The sequence below is a fragment of the Chlamydotis macqueenii genome, chromosome 4 (assembly GCF_036417535.1).
Source record: "Chlamydotis macqueenii isolate bChlMac1 chromosome 4, bChlMac1.mat, whole genome shotgun sequence".
Lineage (NCBI taxonomy): Eukaryota > Metazoa > Chordata > Aves > Otidiformes > Otididae > Chlamydotis > Chlamydotis macqueenii.
This window is the reverse complement of record NC_141559.1, coordinates 4023175-4051168: the sequence shown is the minus strand read 5'-3', so window position 1 is coordinate 4051168 and position 27994 is coordinate 4023175. Positions and strand designations below refer to the sequence as shown.

At 49.9% G+C, this 27994-nt stretch overlaps 2 protein-coding genes across 5 annotated transcripts in view; one reads left to right on the top strand and one right to left on the bottom strand.

Annotated features, from left to right (window-relative positions):
• CCNI (cyclin I) overlaps positions 1–7926 on the top strand; it is a 29237-nt gene extending 21311 nt beyond the window's left edge. The window contains exons 3-7 of the mRNA XM_086747466.1: positions 1492–1626; positions 4205–4279; positions 4449–4589; positions 5399–5629; positions 6253–7926. Coding sequence (XP_086603592.1) covers positions 1492–1626; positions 4205–4279; positions 4449–4589; positions 5399–5629; positions 6253–6711 — 1041 coding nt within the window. The 3' untranslated portion in view covers positions 6712–7926. The remainder of the gene's footprint in view (positions 1–1491; positions 1627–4204; positions 4280–4448; positions 4590–5398; positions 5630–6252) is intronic.
• A 4155-nt stretch (positions 7927–12081) lies between these two features.
• SEPTIN11 (septin 11) overlaps positions 12082–27994 on the bottom strand; it is a 49925-nt gene continuing 34012 nt past the window's right edge. Inside the window, exons 7-11 of one of the 4 annotated variants that reach the window (XM_086747465.1) lie at positions 27066–27234; positions 22717–22849; positions 21475–21662; positions 17479–17538; positions 12082–13296 (exon numbers count right to left, since the gene is read on the bottom strand). In XM_086747465.1, the coding sequence (XP_086603591.1) occupies positions 17523–17538; positions 21475–21662; positions 22717–22849; positions 27066–27234 (506 nt within the window). In that variant the 3' untranslated portion in view covers positions 12082–13296; positions 17479–17522. Of the gene's footprint in view, positions 13297–13770; positions 17539–19172; positions 19236–21474; positions 21663–22716; positions 22850–27065; positions 27235–27994 lie in introns of those variants that run through there. The other 3 variants (XM_086747461.1, XM_086747464.1, XM_086747462.1) reach the window with 3 other exon arrangements.

Here is a 27994-nt window from a genome sequence, read left to right as displayed (position 1 = left end):
GCTGTACTTTTTTCAAAGGGAATTGGGTGGCTGCATTTTGGCAGAACGTGTGCCTGCGAGCAGCAGTAACTGGCTGTGCACCCGCTGTCACGGAGCCCAGAATTCAGCCCCACAGCTCGAGCCCCGCCACCTTCCCCGCCCCTTCTGTCCCACCCAGCGGTGAACAGGGAGCTCCCACCCGTAAGGAAGTAAAGCACAGAGTGAAGGTGTCACACTGCACGTAACCACGAAAGGTGGGAGGTAAGCGTCCTCGTGCGATGGCAGTTTTGCCTACAACCCTCTGCTTTCACTTGTGTTCTTGGCTCCAAGGCAGCAGAGTCCATGCACCTGCAACAAAGCGCGTTACTGTCTGCGTGAGGCACGCAGGAGCTACTTCGGTAACAGACACAGCCTGAAGAATTTCTTTTGCATCAATGTCGCATGTTTTTATTTTCTAAAATTCTGCTGCTTCCCCGCTGTATTATTGCTGGAAAGAGAGCTACAACCCAGCCCAGCAGTGATGTTTGTTTGCACAAGCCCTTAGCTTTCTTTTCCACTCTAAGTGGTCAGCCAACATTTAATTCCATTTTTTTTTCCCTTAAATGATCTCAGCAGTAGCTAGAAAAGCGCAAGGACCCTGAGTGTGTCAGAAGAAATTGGTTTCACGTCTCACTTCTGGACACATCCTTGGTCATCACCCCAAAAAATCCCCGTTGAAATGAGAGCAGATGTGTACCTGGTTGAAGTGAAAGGCTCTAGAAAAACTGTAAATATTTCTACAGGAAGTCAGAAAGATGTTATGTCAGTGACTAATCTGTGTGTACAGTTGAAAGTGATCTGTTTGGGCAGCGGTGGTGACTTGAGACCAGAAGGTAAACAAAACCAAATCAAACTAGAAGTGTTTCAGGTGAAATGGTACCTGCTTTACCCTAGCGCACAGTTAACTGTGCTGTATAGGTCTTTTGTAAGCTGCTTGGCATTTTCTTTTTTTAACATACACTGAGCTAAAAATATCCCACGTAATTTGAAGGAAAAATAAACCTTTCCTGTCAACGCACCAACGCCGTCCCTGCCTTTTTCTGTTTGTCCGGAGCCGTGCACCCACCTTGCTCCCAGAGCGTCTCTGGTTTTGTTTAAGCTGGGCATTTTTCTGTGGCTACGTGGTTCTGCGGAGGTTACAAAAATTAATAAATCTCTTAGCTCTAAGCCGGAGAACACCCTGTCAGTACTTGAGAAACTTCAAGGCATCCTTCCTCTTCTCCCCAGCGCACAGTGAAATTTCTGAGCGACAACTGAGGTTGGTGTACGGAAAGCTGTCTTTTCCAGGGCACATTTCTTAGGAGGGGGTAAAAAACTGCAAGAACAAAGCGGTGATTCAGGCTGGCATGAGGCCCCCCTTGCCAAAGGAGGCTTTGTTTCCCTACCGAACAACTTCTGCAGAGGTAAAACGTTTGGGTTTTTTTGGACTTACTGAGCCTGTGTGTAAGAATAGTTTGTTTTTCTCTCCAACAGGATGCAGCCATTTCTCCAAAGCAGAGGGATGAGGTCATTCAGTGGCTGGCCAAGCTCAAATACCAGTTCCACCTTTATCCAGAAACGCTCGCCCTGGCCATCAGCCTTTTGGACAGGTTTTTAGCTGCAGTAAAGGTAAACATTTGCAGATACAGAAACTGAAATAGATGGAATGCCATCCACTCACCGATTTCTGTGTGCAGTCCCAGTGGTGTGGCTGTACGGAACCACTTCCCCTCTCCGCTCCCACAGCCTTTTCCTTTCTCACACATGTGCGGGAGGGTACCTGCCCTGCTCCCGGAGCTTAACTTTGGGTTGTGGAACTGGCAGCACGCTCTACTGCTGGGAGCTTTTGGAGGCAGAGCCTTTCTGTAGTCATTTTCCAGCCCGTGAAAGCAGCCATTGCTTTAGTGAGAACCCGCGGTTTTGGGAGAACTGACCTCGTGCTTAAACCTGCCAAGAATATTTTCCCTCTTTCCTCTGTTCTGCCCATTTCCTTCCCGTAACTGATTAGTTTAAGTGTTTATTAACCTAAGAGAAAAGCAGCACCCTTCCTCTTCACCTACGCGGCTGTTCTGAACCTGGTTTGAATGTTTAATTTCCCTCAGCACAGTACCTGTTCCTTTAAACAGTCACAACAGAGGCTGGGTTGAGGTTATGCTTCAGATAAAAGGGGAACAGTCTCTACTTCAACCTGAACTGACTCATAAAGCCAAAGGAAATGCCTGCTAGCCCGCAGTTAGAAACCTGGGCCCAGTGCCCTCCGACAGAAGAGTCGGGGAAAGTCCCTGCTCACCTCTTAATTTCTCTGGTGTTTTAACCGCATTTCATCTAATTCCTATCACCTAGAATTGCTGGGAGCATCTGCTAGCAGTCAACTAGCTGGGAGAAACAAATGTTTGAGGACAGGTTTGGGCCTGGCCAGCGTGCTAGTGCAGGGAAATGAAGAGAAAACCAAACTGGGGGAAGATACAGCCAGAGGTGACTGCTTTTGGGGGGAGCAGTCCACTACTAACCTGCTAGTTCATTGTTAACGGGCTGCAGACCAAGATCCTAAGTCTGGTGTTAAGTCAGGCAGCTGTGGAGTAGAGTGATAAGCCAGCACGGGTGCAGGCCATCAAAGAGAAAGGCTGTCCGCTGCCGCTGTACTGAACAGAACAGAGAATATATACTCTCGTTTGGTTTTAAGGCTGTTATGCCACAGGAGCTGTTTAAAAAAAGACAAGTTAGGAGTCAGCATTTGGGCTACCTGCAACGGGGATCTGCTGCTCTTCTGTCCCTGTAAGTCTGCCACAGAAGCAAGTTGGATGTGCTGTGCTTGGGCCACAGTTTGCATCCACGCGAATGACTAAAACTGCGGGTCAACCCCAAATCCCTGGCCTTGAGTTGTGAAGTCAGGCTTTGGGCAGCCTTATCTCTTACGGTGTTTGCTCAGCTGCGTTCCGTGCTCAGCAGATCCGCAGTCTGGCCTGCGTGTGTGTCTGATCCCGTCACCAGCACTGTCAGGTGAGCGACAGAGCTTCGGAGATGTTAGCAGAAGAATGTGTTCTCAGCCTCTGCGCTCGCATTTCAACGTGACTTAGTTTGGTAGAATGCAACTGGCATCATCTATTAACCTACCCTTTTAATATTAATAAATTATTACTCAAGTTTTAATTACAACCATGGAATTCTTACTTCTAAGGAGATCTTAAAGTAGCTGATTTACTGCAATAGTGAGATGGGAAAAAGAGATTTAAATCCCTCAAACAGCTCATGCCCTCCAGTACAGGTTTTCTTTCAGTAATTTGCAGCAGCCAAAGAGTCTGCAGAGACAGGAGGGGAATATGAGTAAGGAGTCCACTGTGCGCTTCAGGCAGCGAGCAGGAATGTGCAGAGCTGTTTTGTCAGGGTGAGCGTTGTTCAAACAGCTCAGGGCTTTGCGCTCCCTCCCCCAGTTTTCCTCTCCCATAAAGCCATCATTCCTCTGATGCAGCTTCACTCCTGGTTTTTTTAACCAGGCGCTACCGGGTGGGATTTTATTACGAGAACTCGTCCCTTCCCTTCACCACGCACGCGCTTTGAAGCGCCTCGGACTGGCTGCCCCCAAGGCTGTCACCAGCCGTGCTGCAGAGGCGCGGCCAGCAGCGTTTGGTGTAACTCGCCACGCAGCCCTCGCTGACCCTCAGAGCCCCGTGTACAGCCAGCTGCGAGGAGCCAGCGAGGCAGGCAGAAGCTCCTCTAGGAGGCCAGGAGGGGTGACTGGGTTTTAACACATTTTCAGAAAAGACACAGTTGTTCCTTCCAGTCTCTGGAGGGGATGCACTGGGGAAAAAAATGAGGCTAAATTATTGTTAAAAATAATGGGGAGAATACAGTGGAGAATAAGCTTCCCTGACAGAATATTTTTCTGCCAGGGGACAATCTGGCCCTTCTGATTTTCTCCTTCCTATTTCTACTGCACTGCCTAAAAATGAGCTCTTTCCACTCCAGTGCTGCACATCAGTGGGTGCCAGTTACCATCACGGGGCTGGCAGACCGCTCCCCTGCCTTACGTCAGGGAGTACGGGTTTTTGCTTGGCGTGGCGCAGTTGGCGGTCAGCCTGCCGATCCAGAACACCTTCTTGCACAGGGGCAGCTGAGACCCCGGGCCTTAGGATGTCTGACCAGAAAGGATTGCGCATCGTTTTTGCATCACACTGACACAAAAGCTTCCTGTTGTTCTGTACCGTAGGCCCGTCCGAAGTACCTGAACTGTATTGCAATCAGCTGCTTCTTCCTCGCTGCAAAGACCATTGAGGAAGATGAGGTAATTTTTTTGTTGCATTGTCTGACATATGCTCCTCCAGTCCTGCCTTTGCTTGCGCGTGGTGCCTGATGCTTGCTAGGACAGGAATGAAGCCTTTTGTGTGATTTCTGTAATGACTGGTTCTCTCATTTGGTTTTTTTTTTTTTTTTTTTTGCCTCGGCTCTTGCAGAGGATTCCAGTACTGAAGGTGTTGGCTCGGGATAGCTTTTGTGGTTGTTCTCCAGCTGAAATCCGCAGAATGGAGAAGATAATCCTGGATAAACTGAACTGGGATCTTCACATGGCGACGCCACTGGATTTCCTTCATATTGTAAGGAAGGGGCTATTTACATTCTTTCTGGTGTCTGTTGGTGTAAAAATAGGACACCTCAACAAATGCTCTACCTGTAGGGGAGCAAAGACCTCATGGTGTGTTTTTAATTCCTCCGTGCAAGTCATTTCTGAGAGAAAAAGCCTTGCCAGAGAATTTCAGAGGAGAGTGGTGACACTTTGGGCGCAAATTCCAAAATGTGGGCCTGCCATCTGACCACCTTGCCTGTTTTGAGGCACATTAAGCCACACACTTAAGATTCAGCTCCTGAAAACCTTCCCCCCGAGTCAATTGCCAGGGGTTTTGCTCAAAGCTAAGTGCCAGGCAGCACAAAAATGTAACAGAACCAAGGAGAAAGCACTTGCTCCAGAAAGGCACAGCTAGAGTAACCCAGAGTAATGGATGAGGTAAGACAAAGGCAAGGAAGGTATCTGGAGGTCCCCTGTTTAATATCATCCTCTCTGCTTGCTCCAGAAGGAGTTTTTGTGTAGGACACCTGAACTGCCAAACCTGTGTTGTGGAGGGAGAAGGGTGGGAGGGGACAGTCCTTCGCAGAGCCCCGAGAAGCCTGCTTCCCAGGCAGACGATGTGTGCGATGGCAGGTCCCACCAGAAAGCCTGCACCAAGCTCTTGGGGGGGTTCAGCACTTTGGTTTTTTTCCATGGTGTGGAAATTTCCTTGAAGGTTAAGCTGGAGGATCCTTGTGCCTCAAGACACATTGCACGCTGTTCTTGAGGCCTGACCTGGCTTTGCCCGTGGGGTTGCCTGTCGGTGACACCAGCTCCCTCACCTGCTTGTTTCCCCTGCAGTTCCACGCAGTCGCGGTGTCCAACAGGCCTCAGCTTCTGACCATCCTGCCCAAGCCGAGTCCCTCGCAGCACGTGGCGGTGCTCACCAAGCAGCTGCTGCACTGCATGGCCTGTTACCAGCTGCTGCAGTTCAAGGGCTCCATGCTGGCGCTGGCCATCGTCAGCCTGGAGCTGGAGAAGCTGCTCCCCGACTGGCTAGCTCTCATCATCGAGCTGCTCCAGAAGGCACAGGTGAGGGGCGCCGGCTCCACACGCCGCAGCGGGGAGGGACTGGGGACCACCAAAGGCTGCATCTTGCTCAGTACTGTGGTGATCCAAGCCAGCCGGGGCTTTCGGACCCCTCGCTGCTGGTCTGTGCCTGCCGTTACGCTTCAGTTGTGCTTCAGCCTGCAGGGAAGTGTGGGGACAGTTCTGCAAAGGCTAGATCTTGACTGGCGACAGAGGGAGGAGCCACGTGCTCTGATGCAGATGGGCTTCTCTCTGCACCTGCGTGAAAATAACACACTGGGAATAACTCCTAGGTAGCTGCTCAGCTATTCATTCGAAGGATACAGGGTGGTCCAAAAAGTTCTGAAAGACAAATGCTCAGGCTGCTAAAAATATGCAGTGAAACCTTTTAATAGCTGGAAAGGTTTCTCCTCCCGCTATTCCCATGAGGTGTAAAAGGAGCAGGGGTCTGTATCGTACAAAGTCATCATGCTGGGGGGAGTTTGGTCCTTTATCACTTCCTGTTTCTGGCATCCAGCGTATCACTGAGAAGCGAGGCGCACGGGTGGCCAGAGCGTTCGGAGCCCTCTCCTCTCCGCGGCAGCGATCCCGCAATGCCGCTATCTTTGCTTCTCTTCCCTCTCCAGATGGACAGCTCGCAGCTGATCCACTGCCGGGAGCTTGTGGCACATCACCTTTCCACTCTGCAGTCTTCTCTACTGCCCAATCCTGTATATGTCTACAGTCCCCTCCAGCATACCCTGGTGACCTGTAACAGAGGAGCGTTCCAACGCCAGCCCTCCTCTGTCCCAGGGCCAGGTTTCTCCAAGGACAACGGCAGGCCAGAAGTGCCCGTCACAGGTACAGCCGCGCTCTACCAGCGTCTGCCAGCTCCCAGCGGTTGCAAGCAAGCCTCTGCCAAGCGTAAAGTGGAAGAGATGGAAGTGGACGACTTCTACGACGGTATCAAGCGTCTCTACAACGAAGACATCGCTCCAGAGGTAGTGGCTCTTGAAAACATGGGCTCTGTTTGCGGCGCTGATGTCTCGAGGCAGGAGGGCAGCGTTTCCCCTTGTCCACCTTTACAGCCAGTGTCTGTTATGTAGCTGCGAGCGCGCACCACCTGCTGCGCCACGGCTGCTCTACAAACCACCCACAACTGGCATCCCGTCTTCTCGGTGGGGGGAGAAGGGGCCATACCTTGTCAGGCTGAACTGAAGGGAGCCAAAAAACAGGAAAAAAAAATCCCAGCCCTTTTTTGAATTTTTTTCTTGTGCGGCTAATTATAGTTCCACTATTTAAGCACTTAAAAAGACAAAAAAGTATAAAAATTTAAAAAAAGACCCAAAAACCAAACAAAAAAAAAGTAGCAAAAAATTGTTTCTTCCTAGTGTTGTCAGTTCCACTGTTTTTCTGCTCCCGTGTCTTGTAACCCATTCTCCGTGCCCCAGAGCTCACATCAGTCGTGCAGAGTTGTTCCGGGTTTCCCAGCCAACCAGCGCCTCTCTGACCCAATTTCCATCCGCTCCTTGCTCTCGTTCCGCTTGCTCCTCTTTTAATTCTCCGCAAGTCTTGTGCATGATGTTCTCTACTACCTGACCTTTCACAACTGCTTTCTTTTTCCTTTCTAAAGAAAAGGATTTTTTTTTCCCTTCACACTTTGGTGTTTAAATGTGACAATATTTAAAAACTGGATGTCAATAAAAAGTTAGTCAGGAAAATACCAAACCAGCGCTGGCACGCACTCCGCACAGGGGTGTGACCGTCCTCTAGAAGAACTCTAGGGCAGCTGGCCGCTGCGCTCTCTACCTTACGTGGACTTCTCCCAGTTAAAGCAGTTTGCGTTTTCAAACATAGAAAGCAGTCAACGGATTTTGTATCACTTCAACAAAAACGGTATTTTCTTTTTGTTTGTTTGCACCAAGAAACGTTGCACACTCTGTGTGGATTTTCACCCACGCTTGACCCTCCATGTCAAGCGTACACCTTGAATTCTACAGTGTGGTTTTTCCCCATGTTTAGAAGCTCAGCGCGTGACCAGCACCGCTCCCGCGAGGTGCTGGGGTGGCAACGTACGCCTGAGGTTTGAAAGCTGTGTAATTACCAGCCACAAAACCCAACCAGACGACCCTAACCCTAAGTTTGCGTTCACGTCACTTCTAACCAAACCTTTAAAATCTCGTCTCTTACCTCTTACACCTCTGTTTCTCAATGACCTGTCCCAATTGTAAGCTCTCTCCACAGCCCTGAGGAAGGTATTGTATTTGGAGCCATTGTACTGATGAAAGCCTTCTGGTAGCAATAAAGAAAGTTGTCCTGGATTCCGAGTCTTGTTTCGTGCTTTTCAGCAGGAGCAGTTTTATCCAGAGGCTACAAGGGAGCTGCTCCGTGCCAGACCCAGGAGAAATCGGCTTTAGGGGCGCTGGGCAGACAGGGGGCCAGGGGAGTCTCCCTCCCCAGTCACCAGGCTGAGTACGGGCCGCTCGGTGCACAGCTGGGACACCGCTGCGTCTCACCTCCTGTAACCACCTCCCTTTTCATATTCCGAATGCCCCACGGAAGGGTCAGGGTCCCCGTACCCATGCTGGCTGTAGGGTCCTGCTTGCCAGAGATCCCTTCCACTGGAAACGTCTCCAAGGAGTGCGCACCTTCCTTCCCCTCCTGTCATCCTTTCGGTGTAACCAGTCCTCACCTTTTCTCTCCTCCCTCTGTTCAGTTGTCTCCAGCCAGGCTGCTACGCGGTCTAGAGGTGTCACCCAGGACACTTCCAGGAAAACACCGCGTCGCTGCAGTACTTCGTGATACTGGTGCTCGCTACTTCAAGCCCACTCCAAGGCACACCTTTTTAGGTGAAATTCCAGAGTACCGCAGCTCTACATAAAAATAACTGCCCCCACTTCCAACACGAGCTAGAACAACGTTAGCACGGGAAAGATTGGAGCCAGGTAATTTTCACACCCTTGACAGCCAAGCCAGGCACTCGCGGTTCCTGCACCCAAGGGAGACTTTCCGTGCGCCTGTGCTTGCTGCCCGTGAGCGGCAGTTACAGCGATCCAGCCTACCCTGACGGGAGCAGCTGCCGAGGGCTCGGGATGCGCACGCAATATAGGAGAGGTGAGCCAGGGCTGTTGTAACTCTCCTGACCACACTGCCCTGCATGGCGCAAAACTTCAGAGTTTTGTGGAACTGCAACTAATTTTAGTATGAGACACACAGGGAGGAAGAGGAGATGGGGACCAAAGCGCCATGGCATCCCACAGCAGGCCTCACCTTCCACTGGCTCCTTCCCTCCCGGTTTAAGGGATGCATTTCCCCTTAGCCCGTTCGGCAGCATCAGCACACAGGCACTCGTAAGGATTACAGCCCAAGCCCACTTACAGACGCGCCCTAGGAGAGGGGTTGGCACAGATCCGGAAGAAGAAAGGTGTTGGCTTGTGCCAGCTGGCAGGGGCCTGGCGGGAACAGAAGGGAGGGAAGCTGGGCGCAAGGAGAGAGATTTAGGTGCTGCTGGCACGGTTCTCTAACAGATGCGCTGCAGCCACGGCTGTGAGTTGCTTTGTGAGAAGGTAAGAGTGTTCCTTCTCACCATTTTCTCCTCCCTAAAAACGACAGAAGAGCAGGTCTTGCGTGGCTGCCACACCAGGCTCGTCCCCAGCCACGGTGGAAAAGCTCCGGTGGTGACAGCACTAACTATGCACAAATCCACACCCGTTATCTTTTGCCTGGGCACAGGCAACTCCACCACCAAAAAAAAGGTTCAGGTAGGTGAAACTTGTCCCCCGTCTGGCAGACCTACCTCTGCGGGGTCCTGCTGCCAGGCTGCGGCCCGGCTGTCCTCACGTAGGCCCGGGGACACTTGCAGGCCAGCTCTCTGGCGGTGTTGCCCAGCAGCATCCCGTTGCCTTTTGCTCTTGCAGATGCAAAAGGAAAAACCCAGTCTCTGCAAATGCACCACTTGAGCGCGTCTCCCTCCCCTCTACCGTTGCTGTGGACACACGTTCTGAACCCCCCACCAGGCACGGAACACATCCACCAAGGCAACGCCCGGTTGTGCCCGTGGTACCTGGATGCACCCAGGAGCCCGACTGCCCCTCCGAAGTGTCTGGATGCAGCGGGGTGCAGAGGATTAACTTCCAACTACCCGTGCTCCAAGTGCAGGTGCCCAGCTCTGCTGCGAGCCACAGGCAAAACAGAACCAGACTGGGTGCACAGCTCATCCCTCCCGGCCCGGGGAGAGCTGTGCTTTGGGGACCGGCCAGCCTGGGTCTGGGAGCCCAGGGCCAGCACGCAGGTCTCCGCAGGGGACCGCAGCAACGTCGTGAGGTGGTCTTCAGCTCTGCAGCTCTCCTCCTACTCCTGTGGCCACCCGTGTCCCAGTGAGGAGCCCCAGGAACACGGGTCTGCATTGCTGGCTGCGCTGGTGTGCAGATTAACGGTGTTTTGCGGCTAAAACGGCCATGCTCAAAGACAGGCTGGCCTTGGAAAATGAGGCACGTCCCAGGAAGATCAAGTTCCCCCTGTAATGGGGTCCAGTCGATTTGGAAATAACCTACATTGCCAGAGAGAAAAACCATTTCCCACTTCCCACGTTTCCTCCCCACAAAAAAAACCCCAGGCGATGACACAGCCCAAACGTGGCCCTCGCCCATGGCCTCGCTGTGCCGGTAGCAGGATGACTGTATGCTGTTCCCGCTGTCGGGACACAGGATGGTCCTGGAGCACAGCCAGGGCTCCCGTTACCCGCAGGAGGACATCCCCCCACTCCCCTAACTCCTCATATTCGTGTGGTGTCTCCACAAGCTTCATAGCCCTCAGCGCTCCACGCCACGGACTTGCCTAAGATGCTGAGTGTATTATGGTCTGCCTGCTCTAGCTCACAGCAGCACGGCACCGCAGCCCTCCACGCGTACCATGAGGCACGCCCAACCTGGAGGCTGTTCCTAGCTCTGGGTTTTGGGGGTTTCTTAAAGCTCGTTTTTACCTTCCCGCAGCGACAGGAGGGTTACGCCCACAAGCGTGATTTCCAGCTTGGGCACTGGCTCACTCCTGTGAATGAAGCAGCTTTCCCAGCTCTGCTGGGGACACTTGGTGACACCGGGACAAATAACCCCTCCGGGCTGCCTGACAACAGGTTCCAACACTGCCGTTCCCTCCCCACGCTGACACCTCTTCCCCAAACAGCTGCACGCCGTGGGGGAAGCGAGCCAAAGGGCACGTCACCACCCCTTCCCCAGCACCCAGGTGTGGGAAAGCCTCCGCTCCCTCAGCCCAGCCCATCGTCTGACATTTGAGTCTTGCTGCAAACACCGCTTGCCGAGCCCGTACGTGCTTTCTGCTCTCTGTTCCCCTCTCTCCGCCCCAGTAGCCACCACTACCAGATTACAGATGTCAGATGTTTCATCCTGATTTTTACCCTATGGTAAAAAAACCCCTATGGCTCTGTTCCCCATGAATTTATCTTCAAAGAAAAAAAAAAAACTCCAAAACAAACCCAGAAACCTTCTGCTGACACCATGTGCCTCAACAACCTCGGCGATGAAGTCCAGAAGTTGACTACCTGCTCTGTAAGAAAGCCACTGTACATTTTGAGCCCATTTCCTTCCAAGTAAGTGCCCCTCTGGCTCCAGTGGTGACAATTTTGTGACAAGTAGGTCGGCATCCACCGCCGTCACAACTTAGCAGACCTTGTAGCACAGGCTCAGTAACAAATCTAGGCTGGAAGGGACCTCTAGAGGTCATCTGCTGCAACCTCCGGCTCAGAGCGGGGCCGACCCTCCCTCTCACCTCAGCCTTTCCCTCTCCAAGCCTTTGCCGTCTCACCTGGCAGCTGCCGCTCCATCCCATTTCTCATGAGTGCCCCTCTCTAACTCCACTATGTCCTCTGGAGACATGAAGGCCAGAGCTGCATGCATAACTCAAGGCACCAGCACAGCAAAACTCCAGAGCTGCAAAATAAAGGCAGGTCACGTAAGCACTAGCATTTGGTTTGCGCCTATATGCTTCTCTGCACATCAAGCTTGGAGTAAAATTTCTATTTGGAGTTTAGAAGCCAACCAACAAAAGGGTTTTGCCCCCCTTCAAGCCTTGACGCAGCAGCACTACTGGCGGGTCACCTAGCCCCGAGCCCCACCAGCTGATGAAGAACAGCCTCCTCCAGTACAGCCCAGCGCTTGCCAAGGGCAGGAGGAAGAAGATGATCTGCCCTAGGAGCTGACATCTGGAGAGCTCCTCGAAAAGCCCAGGGCTGACCCAGCGGACGGCAGTCCATCAGGATACTCCTTCAGTGCCAGCAACCTGCAGATTTGGCCATGACTTCCTTTTGTCACACACAAGATTTCAGAGAGTCACAGGGCTCAGCTACATGGGTAAGAGGATGGGGTTTGCAGCACTAATTCTGTCCTAAGCTACATTTGCGCACCCACATCCCTGCAGTTTGGGCAACAGTCAGCAGCTCCATCTACACCCCAGGTCAATCGTTACAGCACACGCACAAGGCCAATATTTCATCACCTTTCCAACTGTCACCTCTAAAGTCACTTTGTCGGTTGCAAAGGTTTCCAGGAAAAACAGTTTTTCTGCCGCTTTAGAAAAACACCCACCTGGCGGGAGGGAGCCTCTAGCGATCTAACCCTTGTCGCTGAAGAGTGCTGAAAAACATTGTGCTTCTGAAAAAAACCCAGCAGATTTCAGGAGAGACCCTTGGCAGCTTGCACTCCAAACCTAGACGATTTAATAGTGCCTCTTCCACAGCAGGCTGAAGGAGGTAAATTCCTTCATTAAGGTTCACAGATGAGAAGAATAATCACTACTATTTGATTAAAAAAAAGCACACATGAAAGAATACCCAAAGAGGATCAGGCTATCTCCTTCCATCCATCCCAAACCAGCTAGAGGCCACCACACACCAGGTTTACAGCTTCGTTTTCACATTCAGACAATACTTCGGCACTTCTCAAGCTTTTTCACTGAATTCACCTCCGAAGTAAACAAGTTAGGAAGTTTTACGGCTATCCCACATCCAGGATTGTTTAAATAAATAAATAAATCAATAAATCACTGAATAGGCTTCATAAAAATAAAAAGAAGCCCTCAATCTCAGCAGAAGTCAGTGCAGCTCAGTTGTACAGGATGAGATACCCGCTTTGCTCACACAGAGGCAGATCAGCCAGAAAATGATGAGGCCTTGACTGTCCACAGCAGGCTCCATCAGCAGCTGTGATGAAGTTGTGGTGTCCGAAGCAGACGGACTTGATTCTTTGGAGAGAGAAATGAAATCCTCTGGCTGCGCACACTCACCCTTCATCCAGAGTTTGTCATTCTATTTGTGCATATTATGGCAAAAGGAAACAAAGTGAGGAAGGAGAAAAACCAAACACCTAAGCCAGCGCAGTATCTCACGTTCCAAGGTGTCTCCTCCAGCCATTACCTCTGTCATTTCTGGCAGCCTCAGTTCTGTCGGAGACGCGCCGGGAGCAGACAGATCCCGCACAGAGACACACAGCACAGCGCACCCTCAGACGTACAGGTGAAAAACAAAAAGGGAAGGAGAGAAGGGCAGACGTGATGGAAGAATGAGATGGCTCTTCTCCCGGCAGGGGTGCGCGTAGCCGCAGGCGCTTCCAGTGCCCTACTGTCCACCGGGAGAGAGGGTGTGGGGGCTTTGGCAAGATGACCGTTACATAAAGAAGAAGCTAGAGAAAAAGAGAAAAAAAGAAAAGAAAAGAAACAGAGGTTCAGAATTGAAATGAAAAAGTGAGACAGAAAAAAAAAAAAAGAGAGGAACACCACATTAAAGAAAGTGAGCCATGAAGGGGAGAGTGCACTGGGGAGGTGTCACATAAACCAACGACAGACAGGCCTGGAACTCTCCAAAACACCACCTCATGTGAGAACGAGCTCCGGACCGCCACAAAAAGCGACCGACATACACCAGCACAACCCTACAGAGGCAGCCCAAAGGCACAAACCGACCTGTCATGGAACCTGGCGCGTCCTCAGCCCCTCCTGTCACACCGTGACAAACCCGCAACGGCAGAACAAAGGCGCAGAGGCCGCACGAAGGCCGAAGCGTTTGGGTAAAAACCCATTTCCTCTCCCCGCTTCAGGTGTTGGCGCTATTTGTGTAAGAGACCTCAGGAACATACAGGAAATAACTGAGCTTATGCTCCATGGTTATTATTCAATTTGTAATTCAGAAACTGGAATATTTTAACATCAAATGAAGTGGCAGTATCTAACAGATGCATACATGTCATTCACAGGAACACTGTAAGGAGGTTACACAAGTTTTTAGTTACAAACACGGGTTATTTTCAAATAGCAAGGTAATAAAGTTCTACATCTATAGTTTAAGGCAATCAGGATATTAAAAAAGTATACAAATACAATATTTCTACCGCTGTTCACAGCTTTATTTCCCGTTAATTAAAAACCCTTCATATTTGTACAGTCCCATGCTGATGCGCGCTGATGAGAGCCTCATGGATATCACACACTGCAAATGCCACCAGGGTCCTCGGAGAAGAGACACACGCTCTTCTAACATCTGAGAAGGGCAAACGGTAACTGGGACCAAGGGGACATCTCTGCTATGGTCACACACAAAAAGACATTTCCGTTCTCACTCGGACCTCTTAGGAGAAGCAGAACGGGAGCTAGCTGGAGAAACACTGGTCACGTTACATGAAGACATGCTTGAAGAGTGACACAAAAGATATACATCTCCTTGATGAGATTCCAAGTCATCAAAAGCGCATAGAGGAGGTGACACAAACTGATTTTTTGGCTGCAGAGGAGCCCGAGGTGGGGTGCCAGTGGCTGCGTTCCCCCTCCCTGGCAGCACCATGTGCCACGGGAGGTGCAAGGCCACGCATGTAACCACCGCAAGCTCAACGGGCACCTTCCTACTTACTGCCCTCCTGGAACACAAAACTCTGCAACCCCACTGTGGTTTTGGGGAGGCAAACCCTTACTGATCCCTGCCTTTGTGGGGACTGCTGGACACACACTGCTCACCCCTACAGAGCGATCGCAGCCCCTCTCAGTGACCTGGATTCTGTTTGTTTTCCCATTCTGGGGGTTCCTTCTGTGCTTCTGGGAACAGCGTCATCCCAGAAACACAAGGAGCTTTCCTGCTCCTTTGGATCACTTTAAGGTTTGCAATCCACCTCGTCAGGAAGATGCAGTGTTATCAGCCAACTGCCATCGCTATCTAACGTGCGTTCAAGGCCACCGCGCCTCTCAAGCAAGGCTTTTGCCCATGCAACCATCCGGCCAGTTCCACCAGCTGCCTTGCCAGCTTCAAGCACGCGGAGAAGCTGTGCAGGGCTGCACTGAGCATTCAACAGGAGCTGGATGTCACGTTCCCTACAGCTTCCTTTCAACATCTCAGCAAAAGCAGATTAGTGCAGGAAGTTTTACAGCGGTTTTAACCATGCCACTCGTAAGTAAGCAAAGAACCCCCCAAAAGAACACAACTGGTTTCGTACCAGCAGCAAGGCAGAAGGGCGAGTCTCTTGCTGCCGTACTTACATGCAGAGGGTGAAAGCACATCCCACTACATGTGAGTGTATTTACGCCATGCAGAGCCGGGGCTACAGTGAAAAAAGGCCTAAGAAAAGTCAAGAGTGCAGCAGTAACAAGCTAAATATGGCCCAGGGGTTTAAAGGAGAAAAGAAGTCATTAATATCTCCTATGGTAAAAAACCAAAACAGTACCTTTCACTTCTGCAAGTTTATGGTTTATTCCCAGTCTCTCCAAAACAGCTCACTTTTTGCTGGAGAAAGAAACTCAACTGAAAATACACTAATGCACTTGGTCACAGCTTTCTGTCAAAAAGAAAAGAAAAAAAAAAAACCAAACCAAAAAACCTAGACTCAGCCAATTTCCCTGCCAAATATCCCTTGAAGGGCTGTTAAACGAAGCAGGACAAATAAATGTTAAAATTAAGTTCCTTCTTGGCACAAAACGCTGGTAATTAAAAAGAGGACATGCACAGAGACAGCTGAAGCAAAGCGTACTGCCACAAGCACTCGCTGATGTGCGTATGATGGGACTGTGGGAAACCAATGCCAAAAAACAAACCTCTTCCCTGGTAACTCAACATTTTCAAGCTGGGTTTGCCAGAAGCCGCAAGAACCAGTTTAGTTTTTCCAAACAATCCCCTAGCAAACCTATTTAACCTGACAAAAACACATCATGGTTGGTAAGACCAGGAGAGAAGACTTAAAGACGAAAAAAAACAATCCCCTCCCTCCTCTCCAAAAAAACCCAAACAACAACAAAAGGCTTAACTATTTTATTTCCAGCTTATTTATCGCCAATCCATTTCTTGCTGTCCCTCCAAGGCATCGTATTTAGATATCCCCTTCCCAAAGCCATGTTTAAGCAGTGAGGGTTAAAAAGCAAGATGACCCCAAAGCTAACCCCCAAACACGTTTCCCAATCCAACACTCCAGAAAAAGTGATAATTCTGCCTTTTTTTTTTTTTTCTTCTGGAAGCAAGAAATTCCATCCTAGAAACAAGCACAGAGCTGCAGTGCGTGAGAGTGAAGTGAAGAGCGCGATTTGGAAGAGTGCTTTAAAAAAACAAAGAGGAGACTACCTAGCTAGGAGCAGTGGAAACGCTGGCTGTGCTTCAGCGAAAGAGAAAGAAATGCCGAAGTCGTAGGGTAAGCACGGCTCGCCGCTTCTTGGGAAGGAAGGGAAAGGCTCTGTCCAAAAAGCAACGGCATAGAAAAAACACATGTAACAGACCCACTCCCACCCCGCGCTGGTACAGAGCAGGGCCTGGCTTATGCCACCTCTCCTTCGTGCTTTCAAGGGACATTGGAATGGGACACCGTCCCTGGGGCAGGACGGTCAGGGGGAAGGGGGAGAATTTACGTTCAGGCATGAAATTTTGGATCCCACAGCTTTGCAAGTCTGTATTTACGTGCACGTGGGAATCCTCCTGAAGGGCTTAAGAAGACATTGAAGGCTACGTCTTCCCCGCTGCCCAGGCGCTTGACTCCCTGAGGGCTGCCAAGTCTCGCTAAGATCACGCACACCGGAAACCGGGTACTGTTTTACGGGAGCTTTCAAAGGCTATGGTGAGGGAGACAGACACGGAAAGCGGGAACGAGCAACGGTTCTTCTCCCAGGCACCCGCAGCGCCGCTCGGCTCCCACCGCAGCGTTCGGCAGGCGGCTACTACACCGAACTGGAAGGGGGCTGTAAGAGTACGCCAGCACGTGACAATAAACCCAAGCCAACCAGCACGAGCAAGTCAAGACAGCAAACCAGGAACTGATTAAAAACATCATGCAAATGTAACGGCATGCAAGGTCAGTTAATCTTTTGTTATCTACACACATACACCCCCCCCGCCCCTTCCTCCCCCAAAATCGGGCTCCTATTGCTCTATCAGATCAGCAGCTGGAGGACTATGGGGCGGACTAACCCCCAGGGTTTAGCCACAGCGGGGACTGGGCTGCGACCCTCACACAGCAGCGATGAACTCCTCAAGGCTGGTTTCTGCGGATCCAGGGACCCCTCCAGCACAGGGCTACTGCAGCCAGTCCTCTGACAGCCGGGCAGGCTAGCAGCACCGAGGGCCTGATCCAGTCAGTGACGCTTACTTGAGCCGCTGACGTCCAGCCCGGTTCAAATTTGGGGCCAAAAATGGTTTACTGCTGCTGGTTTTGAACAGACACATACATGGTATCATTACCTCGCCCCTCTACCCACCCCTGAACTTCCATTTGCACAGAGTCCTGTACCCACCCTTCTTCCTTCTTGTTCCCACTATGTTATTAGATGAGTTAGTTATTTATGTTAAAAAAAAACAAAAAAATTAAAAAAACTAAAGAAAACAGATGGCAAAGACACATTACTGCAAAAGCAGGTGAATGCAGGAACATCCTTGGCTTGACAGGCTTTATGTGAAGCTTGCACTGCAAGTTAAAAAAAAAGAACAAAAAAACAAAAGAAGTTAGCAATAATAGAACCCAAAATGAAAAAAAAAAAAACCAAAAACCAAACAAAACAAATCAAAACCAAAGAACGCTGGGAGAGCTGACACCAGCAACCCGCTCTGGTGCATGTGCATGCAGATGGATAATGTTATGGAATTAAGAAGAAATTAAGCCCCAAGGCTGGGCTCTACTCTAGCCTATGACAAGCAAAAGCAAGAAGAACAACTGAGAGGGCAGAACTGAACAACCAAGTACGCAAGTTAGTCAAGGTTACAGCCTGTACGTGCTTGGTGTCTTTATGTCCCACTTTTCCAGAAGGTGCGTGGCTGGGGATGGGCTGCAGGTGCCCAGTTTGGGTTTCTTTACACGAGGACTCTTGCAGAAGGCTGCGTGCTGAGCCTTCACCCAAACTCGGGTATCTCAGACCTGGGCACCGCGATGCCTCCCTGCACTTGGCAAACGCGGCTTTTAGACCCAAGCTGGATCCTTCAGACACCAATAAAACCTCTTTTTACGGGGTGCTGGGCCAGGCCTGACACAGGGTTTCCCACTCAGGTTACAGCCATGTGTTAGAGCTCAGGGACTGCTTTGGGACTAAGCGTGGCCCATGACGGCCAGACCAGTCACACTGGACTGGAAATTATTACATAGAAAGGAAACTGGAAATAAGTTTTTCCATCTGGCTTTCAGAAGTAGCTTGAAATAAACAGAACCAGAGCCCAAGCAGACGGTCCTGGCCCCTGGGGTGGGTGAGGATGAGCGAGTAACACAACAGCACGTGTTGAGGCATGCATATGGCCATCGACCAAACAACAGCCAAGCACCAGAAGGCTATTCCGCTGCCCCTGTTTGGTTTTGCCAAGTCCATTGCCAGGAACCATCTCCAGATTGTTCAGGTCTGAAGCACCATCCCATCCCAAAATTACAGCAGAGCTTGTAAAGTATGGCCAGCCCCACACTGAGGAAAGTACTCGAGTACGTGTCCCTTCTACAGCCACAGAAATGTGTGAGGTAGACCGATGTGCTGGCCTGGGAACAGCATGCTGCTGGCATCAGGCCAGAGCTGCAACAGTTTTAGAGGAAAAAAGTATAAGCTACAGGAATCTGAGAAATGGATTACAAAAAAAAAAAAAAAAAAAAAAAAAGTATGAAAAGACAAGTCGTTCCTACAGCAATAGTCCGGAAATCAAGAGGGCCAAGTTCTCCCTCATGGAGTTAGGCCAGCAGCAGATTTCACCCTGAGCCTTCCCTCCAGCTTGTACAGCACAGTGGAAAGTCTCTGTTCTCAAAGTTGGAGCAATCTGATCCCATCTTGAGAGAAAAAAAAAAAAAAAAAAAGCAGCTTTCCCATGAATTACTTTCTGGGGAGGCTGTAAGGATCGTGCACGGCAAGGATTTCCTCTGGCAACAGCACAAGAACCACCGCAGGCCATGCGAGCACAGAAGGTCAAAGCCTTACCTATGCCAACTGCAGCTTTACCTTAGAGTGCAAGGAGAAACGTAAAGCCTTTAGAAAAACCAAGGTGTGTGCCAAGGCAGAAGCATCAGCACTTCCCTCTAAAGCCTCCGTTAGTAATTCAGACACTCGAGAAGAGCTGAAGCAGTTACAGCACCTGGTGTGGAGCGACACTGAAAGGACACACTAAAACACGTGCGTGTTCCTCCTGACTGGATTTCTGTGAATGCACCAGCAAAGCAGAAACTGCGTTTGTCACCGTCGCTAGAAACACCCGTGGATCACACCGTAACACTGCGCATGTGCCAGCCAACTTCACAGAAGCACACAGGAGCTAACACCGACTGTCAAGAGCTACAGAACTCCCCAGTTATATACTGCACTGGTTTCATATCTAAGAGCTGAGAAAATTCACTGCAGAGTTCTTCAAAATATCAAGCTACCAACTCTGTGTCACAGGTAAGAAAAAGGGTCTTCAAATTTTCTATTATTTTCAGGAAACAGGTCACCACATCTGAATTCTCACATGAGAGAAGACCGGTGTTTCAACCTCTCCTACTGACAGGCATTGTCGCACAGCGGTACTTCAGCACGCTTGGACGTCAGCGGCTACAGCTTTGCATGACGCTGATCAGTCTGTAGTGATTTTTTCACCCAAGCAGAGCACGCAGCACACAAGCACTCTGTGTATTTCAGCGGGTGCGGAAGCCCAGGTTCTCAGTTAGCCTAAAGCAGCACGGCTCCACAGGAGCTACGTCAACTTCCATCAGCTGAGAAACTCACCCTAGGCCCTCCCTGCGACGCCAGGGGCAGAAGCAACAAGTGATGGGTGCTGAACCAGCAGTAGACAGGAGCCATGCAGCGAGGGTCAGCGTGACTGCCCAAAGTACAAAAATACCCTGGTACACATGTAATGCAAGGGAACCTCATCGGCTCACGCTGTGAGACAGCTCAGACCTGGCTGAAGGTTAGAAACCGAGACTACAGCGTCTGTCCCACATCCCTACCAGCACTTGGGCTCTTCCGACAGCGACAGCGTAGCGTTCATCGAGTAGGTTACCCTGCGAGAGGCTCTTACGGAGTGCACCCCTCCACTACCGGCCACTACGAGAAGCATGGAACTGTTGTTTTTGTGTGTGGGTTCAAGAAGTGTTTCCCAGTGAGATCTGCTGCATCACCACCTTTACAGCTTTCCCGATTACAATTATCGACCAGCGCCGCTATCCCAGATGACCCAGAAAGGACTTGCACGAGTATTCCCTTGCTGGATACAGAAAAAGTGGATGGAAATTATGACAGGAGGGCTCAAAGCAGCCTCTGTTCAGTAACTGCTGCGCTATACAGACAAGCCGTGCCGTCTACTTCACCTCTGCAAGGACTGTCGAGCTTCACAGTACGTATCACATCTAAACAGACCTTGCGTGCTGGTTTTGAAAGCAGTGAAACAGCCAGTATCATAATAAATATCTTGCACTAATAGCAAGCTAAACATAGCATCTCCAAGTACAAGCCATGAGAAGGTGGGTACGTCAATGTGGATCCATCTAGAGCCCAAGGCTTTCAGCGGAGCTCTGCAACGACACAACTCTGAGCCCAAGTCAACAGCAGCGTTCCTCCAGTTCCAACAGAAGCAGAGTTAGGTCTGAACTGAGCACCCCTGAAAATCCTGCCTCCAAATACCGACCACGGGACAGACTCTGTCCACAGACACCCTTGGCGCCTACTCAGCTGCTGAAGGAGTACTGGAGGGGACAGGACTGTACTAGCGTACAAATACGAAATAGTAGAAAACAGTGCCGTTAACTTTACTAAAAGGTATGGGTTTCTCAGCTTATTATGTCAGCTCGACACAACCACACATGCCATCTACCTGCAGTTACGGTACCATAGTAGTTTGTTTTTAAAAAAAAAAAAAACAAAACCAAAACTTCTTGTCTTTAAAGCAAGCTTACAAGTATTCATTTTTGGCACTAGTATTTCCCATGTAAAAATAACATGGTGGTTTTGGATTCTAATCTACTTCTACTTACAACTATAACCTTAAGGAATGGGAACTGGAGACTACTCTTGGGTGAAAGAAAGGCTGGGTAGACACTCCCTTAATAACTTTGGCTCAGGCAGATAAATCTGAGTCCAGAACACCCCAAAGCTGTTCCAGAAGATGTTGGACAGATTACAGGTCAACCTTCCACCGTCCGATTGCTCTCCCACACTAGTCAGACTTCGACATAAAATTCGAAGGTACTCTTGAAGAGAAAGAAAAAAAAAAAAAAAAAAAAAAAAAAAAAAATCGTGTCCCTGGCCCACCCTTTAGAAAAAAATATTTTATTTGATCAGGCTGATAAAAGCCCAGTTTCCAGTCTGGTAACGGGGAAAAGCAAATACAGACATGCAGCAAGAAAAAACAACCTCCCAAACTGTAACAAACCCTACAAAGGATGTGGGTGACATCCGCTTACTTTTTCTTGTCCTTGTCTTTCTTGGTTTGTTGAGAACCTGCCTGCTGAGCCTGTGACTGTAATAGCTGAGCCGCTGCCTTCTTCTTTTGAAAGTTGTTCAGCTCTTCCTCAAGTTCCTTCTTTTTGTCTTCCACTTTTTTCTTCTCTTCTTGGTGAGTCCTCTTTAGATGGTCAAACTTCTCGTGAAGCTGCCAGGACAGAGACAAGGAGGATTGGATGGGAAGAGAACAATGCGCCACCTCAATTACTGGTAACAACGCCTGACGCAGTTCCACTGGCACTGAGGCCTCACTGCATTATTAACAACTCGTTGGCCTGTCCCAAGCATGCCTGATTTTATGAGTAAAGCCCTGCAATTAACATACATTCGCACACAGAGATGGCAGGCATTTAAGCTGCTGAAGGAATATGACAGGTCTCTGGACGTTTCCAAACCCCCACGTTCAGTCCTTCATTGCTTTGTACCTATAGTGGACTCTCACACTTGCGCAAAGCAAGAAAACGTGGCCATTCAGGGCCACAAGCTTCTCTGGGGCTCTTTTATGTACCTCCTCCACGAGGCCCAAGAAACAGCTCCCTCCCCTAGCAGGACATCTATGTTTCCTCTGTCCCACAGTCATCAGCGCTGACCTACACACACCGAGGAAATCATGGTGAGGCAGCTCTGTCCCATCCCTCTACAACTGCGCTGCGCAGGACTTACTGCGCTCTGGGAGTCCTTACCTGCTTTCTGCAAATCTCCAGATAAGTGCGACTGCTGAAGGGCAGTACTGGCTCTACCGTAGCTGAAGATCCACTGCCAATCAACATAACTTTGAGTAGCAAACATATTCTGTCCTCTGGGTGGGACCGAAGAGGTGAGAGAGCAGAGGACCCCCACAGCACAGCAAGGCTGGCATTTCTGTGGGGCACGTAGCCGCAGCCACTGTTACTGCTGTGCTGCACACCTCCCAGTCTCTCCACGGTATACATCCTCCTCCTGCTGCCCAAAACCAGGGAATACTCCTGCTCCACCTCACAGGCACAGAAAAGCAGCAGAGGATTTGGATAACGGGGTCACACCGCAAGTCTATGGCAGGACTGGGAACTGAGTTCACATCTGCTTCTTGAGGTTGTTTCTGCACAGCAAGCTACCTTTGCAGGCTTGATGTCAGAAACTGGACGCTTACCTCCTCCATGCTCTCTTAGAAAAGCCCCAGCCTAAGCCCTCACACACAGTCCTCCCAGTTACAACATACTCACATCTTTTTCTGCTTCCTTCAACTCTGCTTCTTTCTCCTTCACTCGCATGACGAACATCTGCCTCATTTCATCCTCCTTCTTCTGGAGTTCGCCCAGGAATTCGTTCCTCTTTGCTTCATAAGTCTCTTGGAGACTGTTAGTAACACAGGACAAACAAACAGTCAGAGCTGTGTTTCAAGCACAGTCATCGGTTTCCAGCCTTTCGTGATATTATGGCATTGCGTTGTCACAAAACATCACCAGAGATCCCCGACTACAACGGAAGCACGAGCAGCTCCACCAAAACCAGTCCCGGCTTGCTAGGTGGCAGCAGTGGGAGGCAAACTGACAAGGAAAAAATAAGCAGACTGTTCAGGATCCTGCAACTCATTAGCAGACAGGATGACTATCCTCAAAAATGAAACAGCCGCTACGTGAACATCCACAGCAAGCCCTGACACTCACACGGCTGTGACCTGTTCGAGTCACACCTCCTCACCTCTCCTGCTGCTTGTCCCGAGTCTCTTGATTTGAAGCGCAAGACGTGTGGAACAGAGATGGGCATATCAGTGTGAAATCTGGCTTTGCGTAGTTCATTAAGCACGACTGATAAAGAGCAAAACTCATTTTCACTACTTATTGCAAATGGATTCAGGTCAGGGGCTTTACTTAGATAAAGCCACCTTGGGAGACCTCTCCTTCTCCTTCAGCCGTCAGGAGAGGCTAAGCCTTTGCAAATGAGCTCCAGCATTCCTCCTCCAAATAACCACATTACCGGATTCCTTCATTCCTTTATTCCCCCTCTGCTTCTCAGCATCCCTTTATTTCCCCGCACTGAGATACCGCAGCAAAGATCTGAAGCACAAGCTATGTTGTCCATGCACCTCTGAGATTTTCAGAGCCTCTTAGGAACTCTGGACGCCAAATTCCTGTTCATTTTATTCCTTAAATGGATTGGGATCATTCAGCCGTAATGATAGTGTGGGAATGATAACTATTTCCCCCAAGATTCCTTTTCGAAAACGCTTTTTTTTTTTTAATCAAAACTCCACTGATACCACACAGACACGTTGCACCCACGTGCCTAAGGAACACACGAACCACAGGGCTAGTGGGACATCTTAATCCCATTGAAGCCAAGCTTTGGCCTTTCCTGGCATGGGCTGGGGGCTTTGATGGCTTTTTTGTCGCTTGGTTTTGTTGTTTGTTTTTTTGGGGGATGGGGTGCTGAGCTGAGGAACAAAACTTGACAGATAAATCCAAGACCTAGGTTTAACACTACTGGTTAACGGGCGCTTCAGTCTCCTGTTAAACTACTCCCAACAAGGCACCCAGAGCTGCTCCTGCACAGCACTGGCCACGCTGGAGGCATCACACCATTCCAGCTGACCACACCAGCTTCCCACACACTGAAGCAAAAATGCTGATTCTAAAAATGACAAACATCTTTTCACAGGAGATTAGGACAAGAGGCATCTCTGGATTCTTAGCTAAATCAAGAACCAGACCACTCGCAGCAGATACAGCTCAGGAGACTCAAATCAAACCCTCCCTAAAATTCGGTGTTTGATTTAATCCTCATCTAACTCTGGACACTGAAACTTGAATTCATAAACCCTTCAGAAGGGTCTGGCTAGAGCCTGGGAAAACCCTGAGGACACATATTAGCCTTCACTGCTCAGTGAGCAACAAAAGAAGGCGGGGGGGAATAAAAAAAAAAAAAAAAAAAAAAAAAAAAAAAAAAAATCAATCTGCAGTTAGTGACACACTATACCAGGGAGCAGCAGAGCCTTACGGACCAAAACGGAAAACTTCACACACTGCTAATCGTATCCTGGACAGCAAATCACTTCTTACAAAGCTCATTTCCAGAAAAACAATGCTGGCTGACAGGCAAGCAAGAAAAGACGAGGGTGGCAGGGGCTTGCTGGTAAATTGTGCCAGGATCAATGTTAATCCCAGCTTCAAGCTTAAAAACTTACTGCTAACCTCCAGCCAGCAAGCTTAATTCTCTACTGAAGCGACCCTGACTCCCAGAGAAGCACAGTTCTCAGAGAAACTGGCCCAGCAACTCCAGGCTGCATATTAAAAAAAAAAAAAAAAAAAAAAAATCCACTTACAGCCCTAACGAATAACAGTCCAAACCAACCGGGATCCCTGCAGCTTCTCACAGACAAAGACGACAAGGGAACTGGCTTTTCAAGCATACCAACACCTTAACCTGGATGGCAAGAGTAACTTGATTCCCCAACACACACACCGAATTATGTCCTTGCAAATAATTATCTTTTTAAAAGAATATTTTGAGAAAATTAACCAGAGCAGCAGAGAAACCAGCCCACGACAGACAGCTGACAACAGAAAGGTCTCTGTGCAGAGCACCCCACGTCACTGGTGCTCCCTCCTCACCTCGGACAAGCGGTGGGGGCTCTGCCAGCAAGGTGGGTCTCACAAACATCGCCAGTCTCGCTCTTGCACACCGTGCGCAAGCACCTACGCACCACCAACAGTTTGCCGGGATCTTTCACCCTGCTCACCCTGAGATTTACAAAAGACTCCCTTGCTCCCAGCCGACGCGAACTGGTTGAAGAGCGGCGGTCCCTGCGGCTCCCAGGGCCCGGACCCGGGGGACAGGCATGCTTTTGATCCCTGGTCTCAGAAGGAAGAACAGAAAGAACCAAACCCGCCGTTTTCCTCATTTCAGATATACATTGGCCTCAGTCAAACAGCTCGGGATCAAGGGTTTTGTTTGTTTATTGGAGCGAGGAGGCACTCAGAGCGAACTGTTCTCAACTTGCATGTACCAGATGGAGAAATTCTGTACATTTTCATTTCCTTTCTACTTATAGCTTGGTCAAAAGAGGCCTCGTATACAGGAAGCAATGGAAATTCCTCAGATTCCTCCAAGGGAAGGGCTGAGCCCATCTTAAGCCATTGCTCTCCAGAAAGGAAATCCAATAAAGCTTCACACTTGGGCTTAGTAACAGAACTGGGCTTGACCGATTCCAGCAGAGTTTCTGGCCTCCAGAAGAAATGCAGCTGCATAAACTCAGCAAGTCACAAACAAAACTCTGAACTGATGCAAACTCCGTGTTGTAGCGCAGACCTTGCTCAGCTCACCACGGAGTGCCTTCTTCCAGAAGCATGAGCACAAGGCCTCCATTCTGCCCTCTGCTCTGGAGCCCACCTGGCTTTCCCCTGTTGAGGGTCAGAGATGAACCATGTCCATGGTGACCTGCACAAGCCAGCTGCACGGCTGCCATCCCATGAACTGACATGCCAATTCCGGATATGCACGTGTGTTACTGGGGTAAAGCTTCATGGATGCGTGTTTAATTCTGATCGCCTTCCTCAGGGCAGAGAGGAGCGTGGGATGCTGCTAAGGCAGTGGGTTCCGTTAGGGGAAGGGATGGGGAGGAATGGGAAACAGGAAATGAAAGGAGAAAACAAACACTCCCTCCCCAATTCCCACACAGCTGTTGTCCCTGGCTAATGACTTGGGCTTCAGACCAATAAAGCTGTCAGGCAGCATCAACTGAATTTAGTAAAAAGCCAAACCTCAAGCATCAGACCACGGCACCCTCTCCACAACACACCTTGGACCAGCTGTGAAAAGCTCTAGGAGGGTCAACAGGAACGTTTATCCCAGGATAAACCAGTTATAGCTCAATGCAGGAGTGACCTTCATCTCTGCACCGACACAGCCGCACTGTTCAAGCCCAGCGATTGCACATGGCCCTGACTTGTCATCGAGCAAGCTGGCTGCGGAAGAGTTGAGTTGACTAACCTGTCACCTGACCATCTCAAACCCTGCCCCTCCGCTACAGAAAAAAGCGTCAGGAGGAATTTCTGAAGTGATTAACAAACTCACTATTCGACAGATTCAGCAAAGGCTCACAACGCAAGCAGGAAACAGCAGCGATCCCCACTGCAGGCTCTGCGTTACAGCAGCCTCTCAGCCACGCAGAGCCATGGACAGTTTCATGCATGGACCGCAAAACCAGTGTGAAGAGTCCAGTCAGGAACTGATCTCCACACTGAAGAGCATTTAGAAATCAATCCTTTGAACGCTTTCAGTAGTGGCTGACGGATAACAGGCAGGCAATAGACTGAAGGGCACCCAATTCTGAATGAGGGCCAGCAGCTCATACTCTACACGGCAGAGCAAGGGATGCTCTGAGAAGGGTGCTAAGACAACTGATACAACTTGAGCAACAGGGTGCAGATAGATCTACAGACACGCGCTGCTTCCTCCCAAACTTTCCAGGTCGATCTGTAATGGGTCATATCCTGCTCTCAAAACACATGACTTTCCAACACCCTGAGACCAGTCTCCCTGGTTGCAGAAGGCTCGAGTTAAGCTTTCCTACCTGAAAGGTTTGCTGTCCGGATCTGTGTCCTTGAACCCCATCTCTTCAAGTTTGCAGCGCCTGTACAGCTCGTAGTGTCGGGTGTGCGTCTGCTCTCTCAAGTCCTCCATGTTCACTCGGATCAGCATCTCCCGCAGCTTCACAAAGTCACAGTGATTTTCATTTTCAACTGCAAAAAAAAACCAGACCATCCACAGAGAAAACATTAAACCCAGGAGCCAGGTCCCCTCTCCCCTGGACCCGGCCCCAGTTCAGCAAGCCTGAGAGTTCTTTAGGCACACAAGTAGACATCCAAGCCAGCTTGCACCAAAATGCCTTGGTGAACTGGGGGTGAAACCATCCCCGTGCCAGTTCAAGGTCTTTCACTGGATTTGCAAGATCTCTGCATTGCCCATCTGCCACTGAGCTCCTGTCTCAGTCTCTCTGGTACCCAGCTAAGTGTCTTTGACTACCCGGTCCTAGTGTCCTGGAAACAGCAAGAACCCAGCAGGATACATATCAAGTCTAAGACTTCCCAAACTTCTCAACTTCTTTCGCAATTCTGAGTTACTCCTATTATCCTCTGGTGTACACAGCTGAAGACAGCAAGCCTGAAGCAGCTTCAGGGTCAGCTTGTGTTATTGAGGGAAACCATGAGTTTTGCACAATTCCCCCGCAGCTTGCTGGGCCATTCTCCAACTGGGTACACAGCTGAAGCCACAGACCACCACCGTCTCAACCCTGTACCCCTCAGCACTGGTTGGGAAAGCAAGGACCAGCCCCATCTTCGGCAGCTTTGGTACAGCCTGGGTTGCAAACACAGCCCTAACCACACGCTGCTCTTCAAGAGAAAGGAGCTTCTGGCTGACTTTATGGTGGACTGCATACTTAAGCTGCACGTCCACAGTTTATAAAATCAGGACAAACACATCAAACAGTCAGTGTTGAAT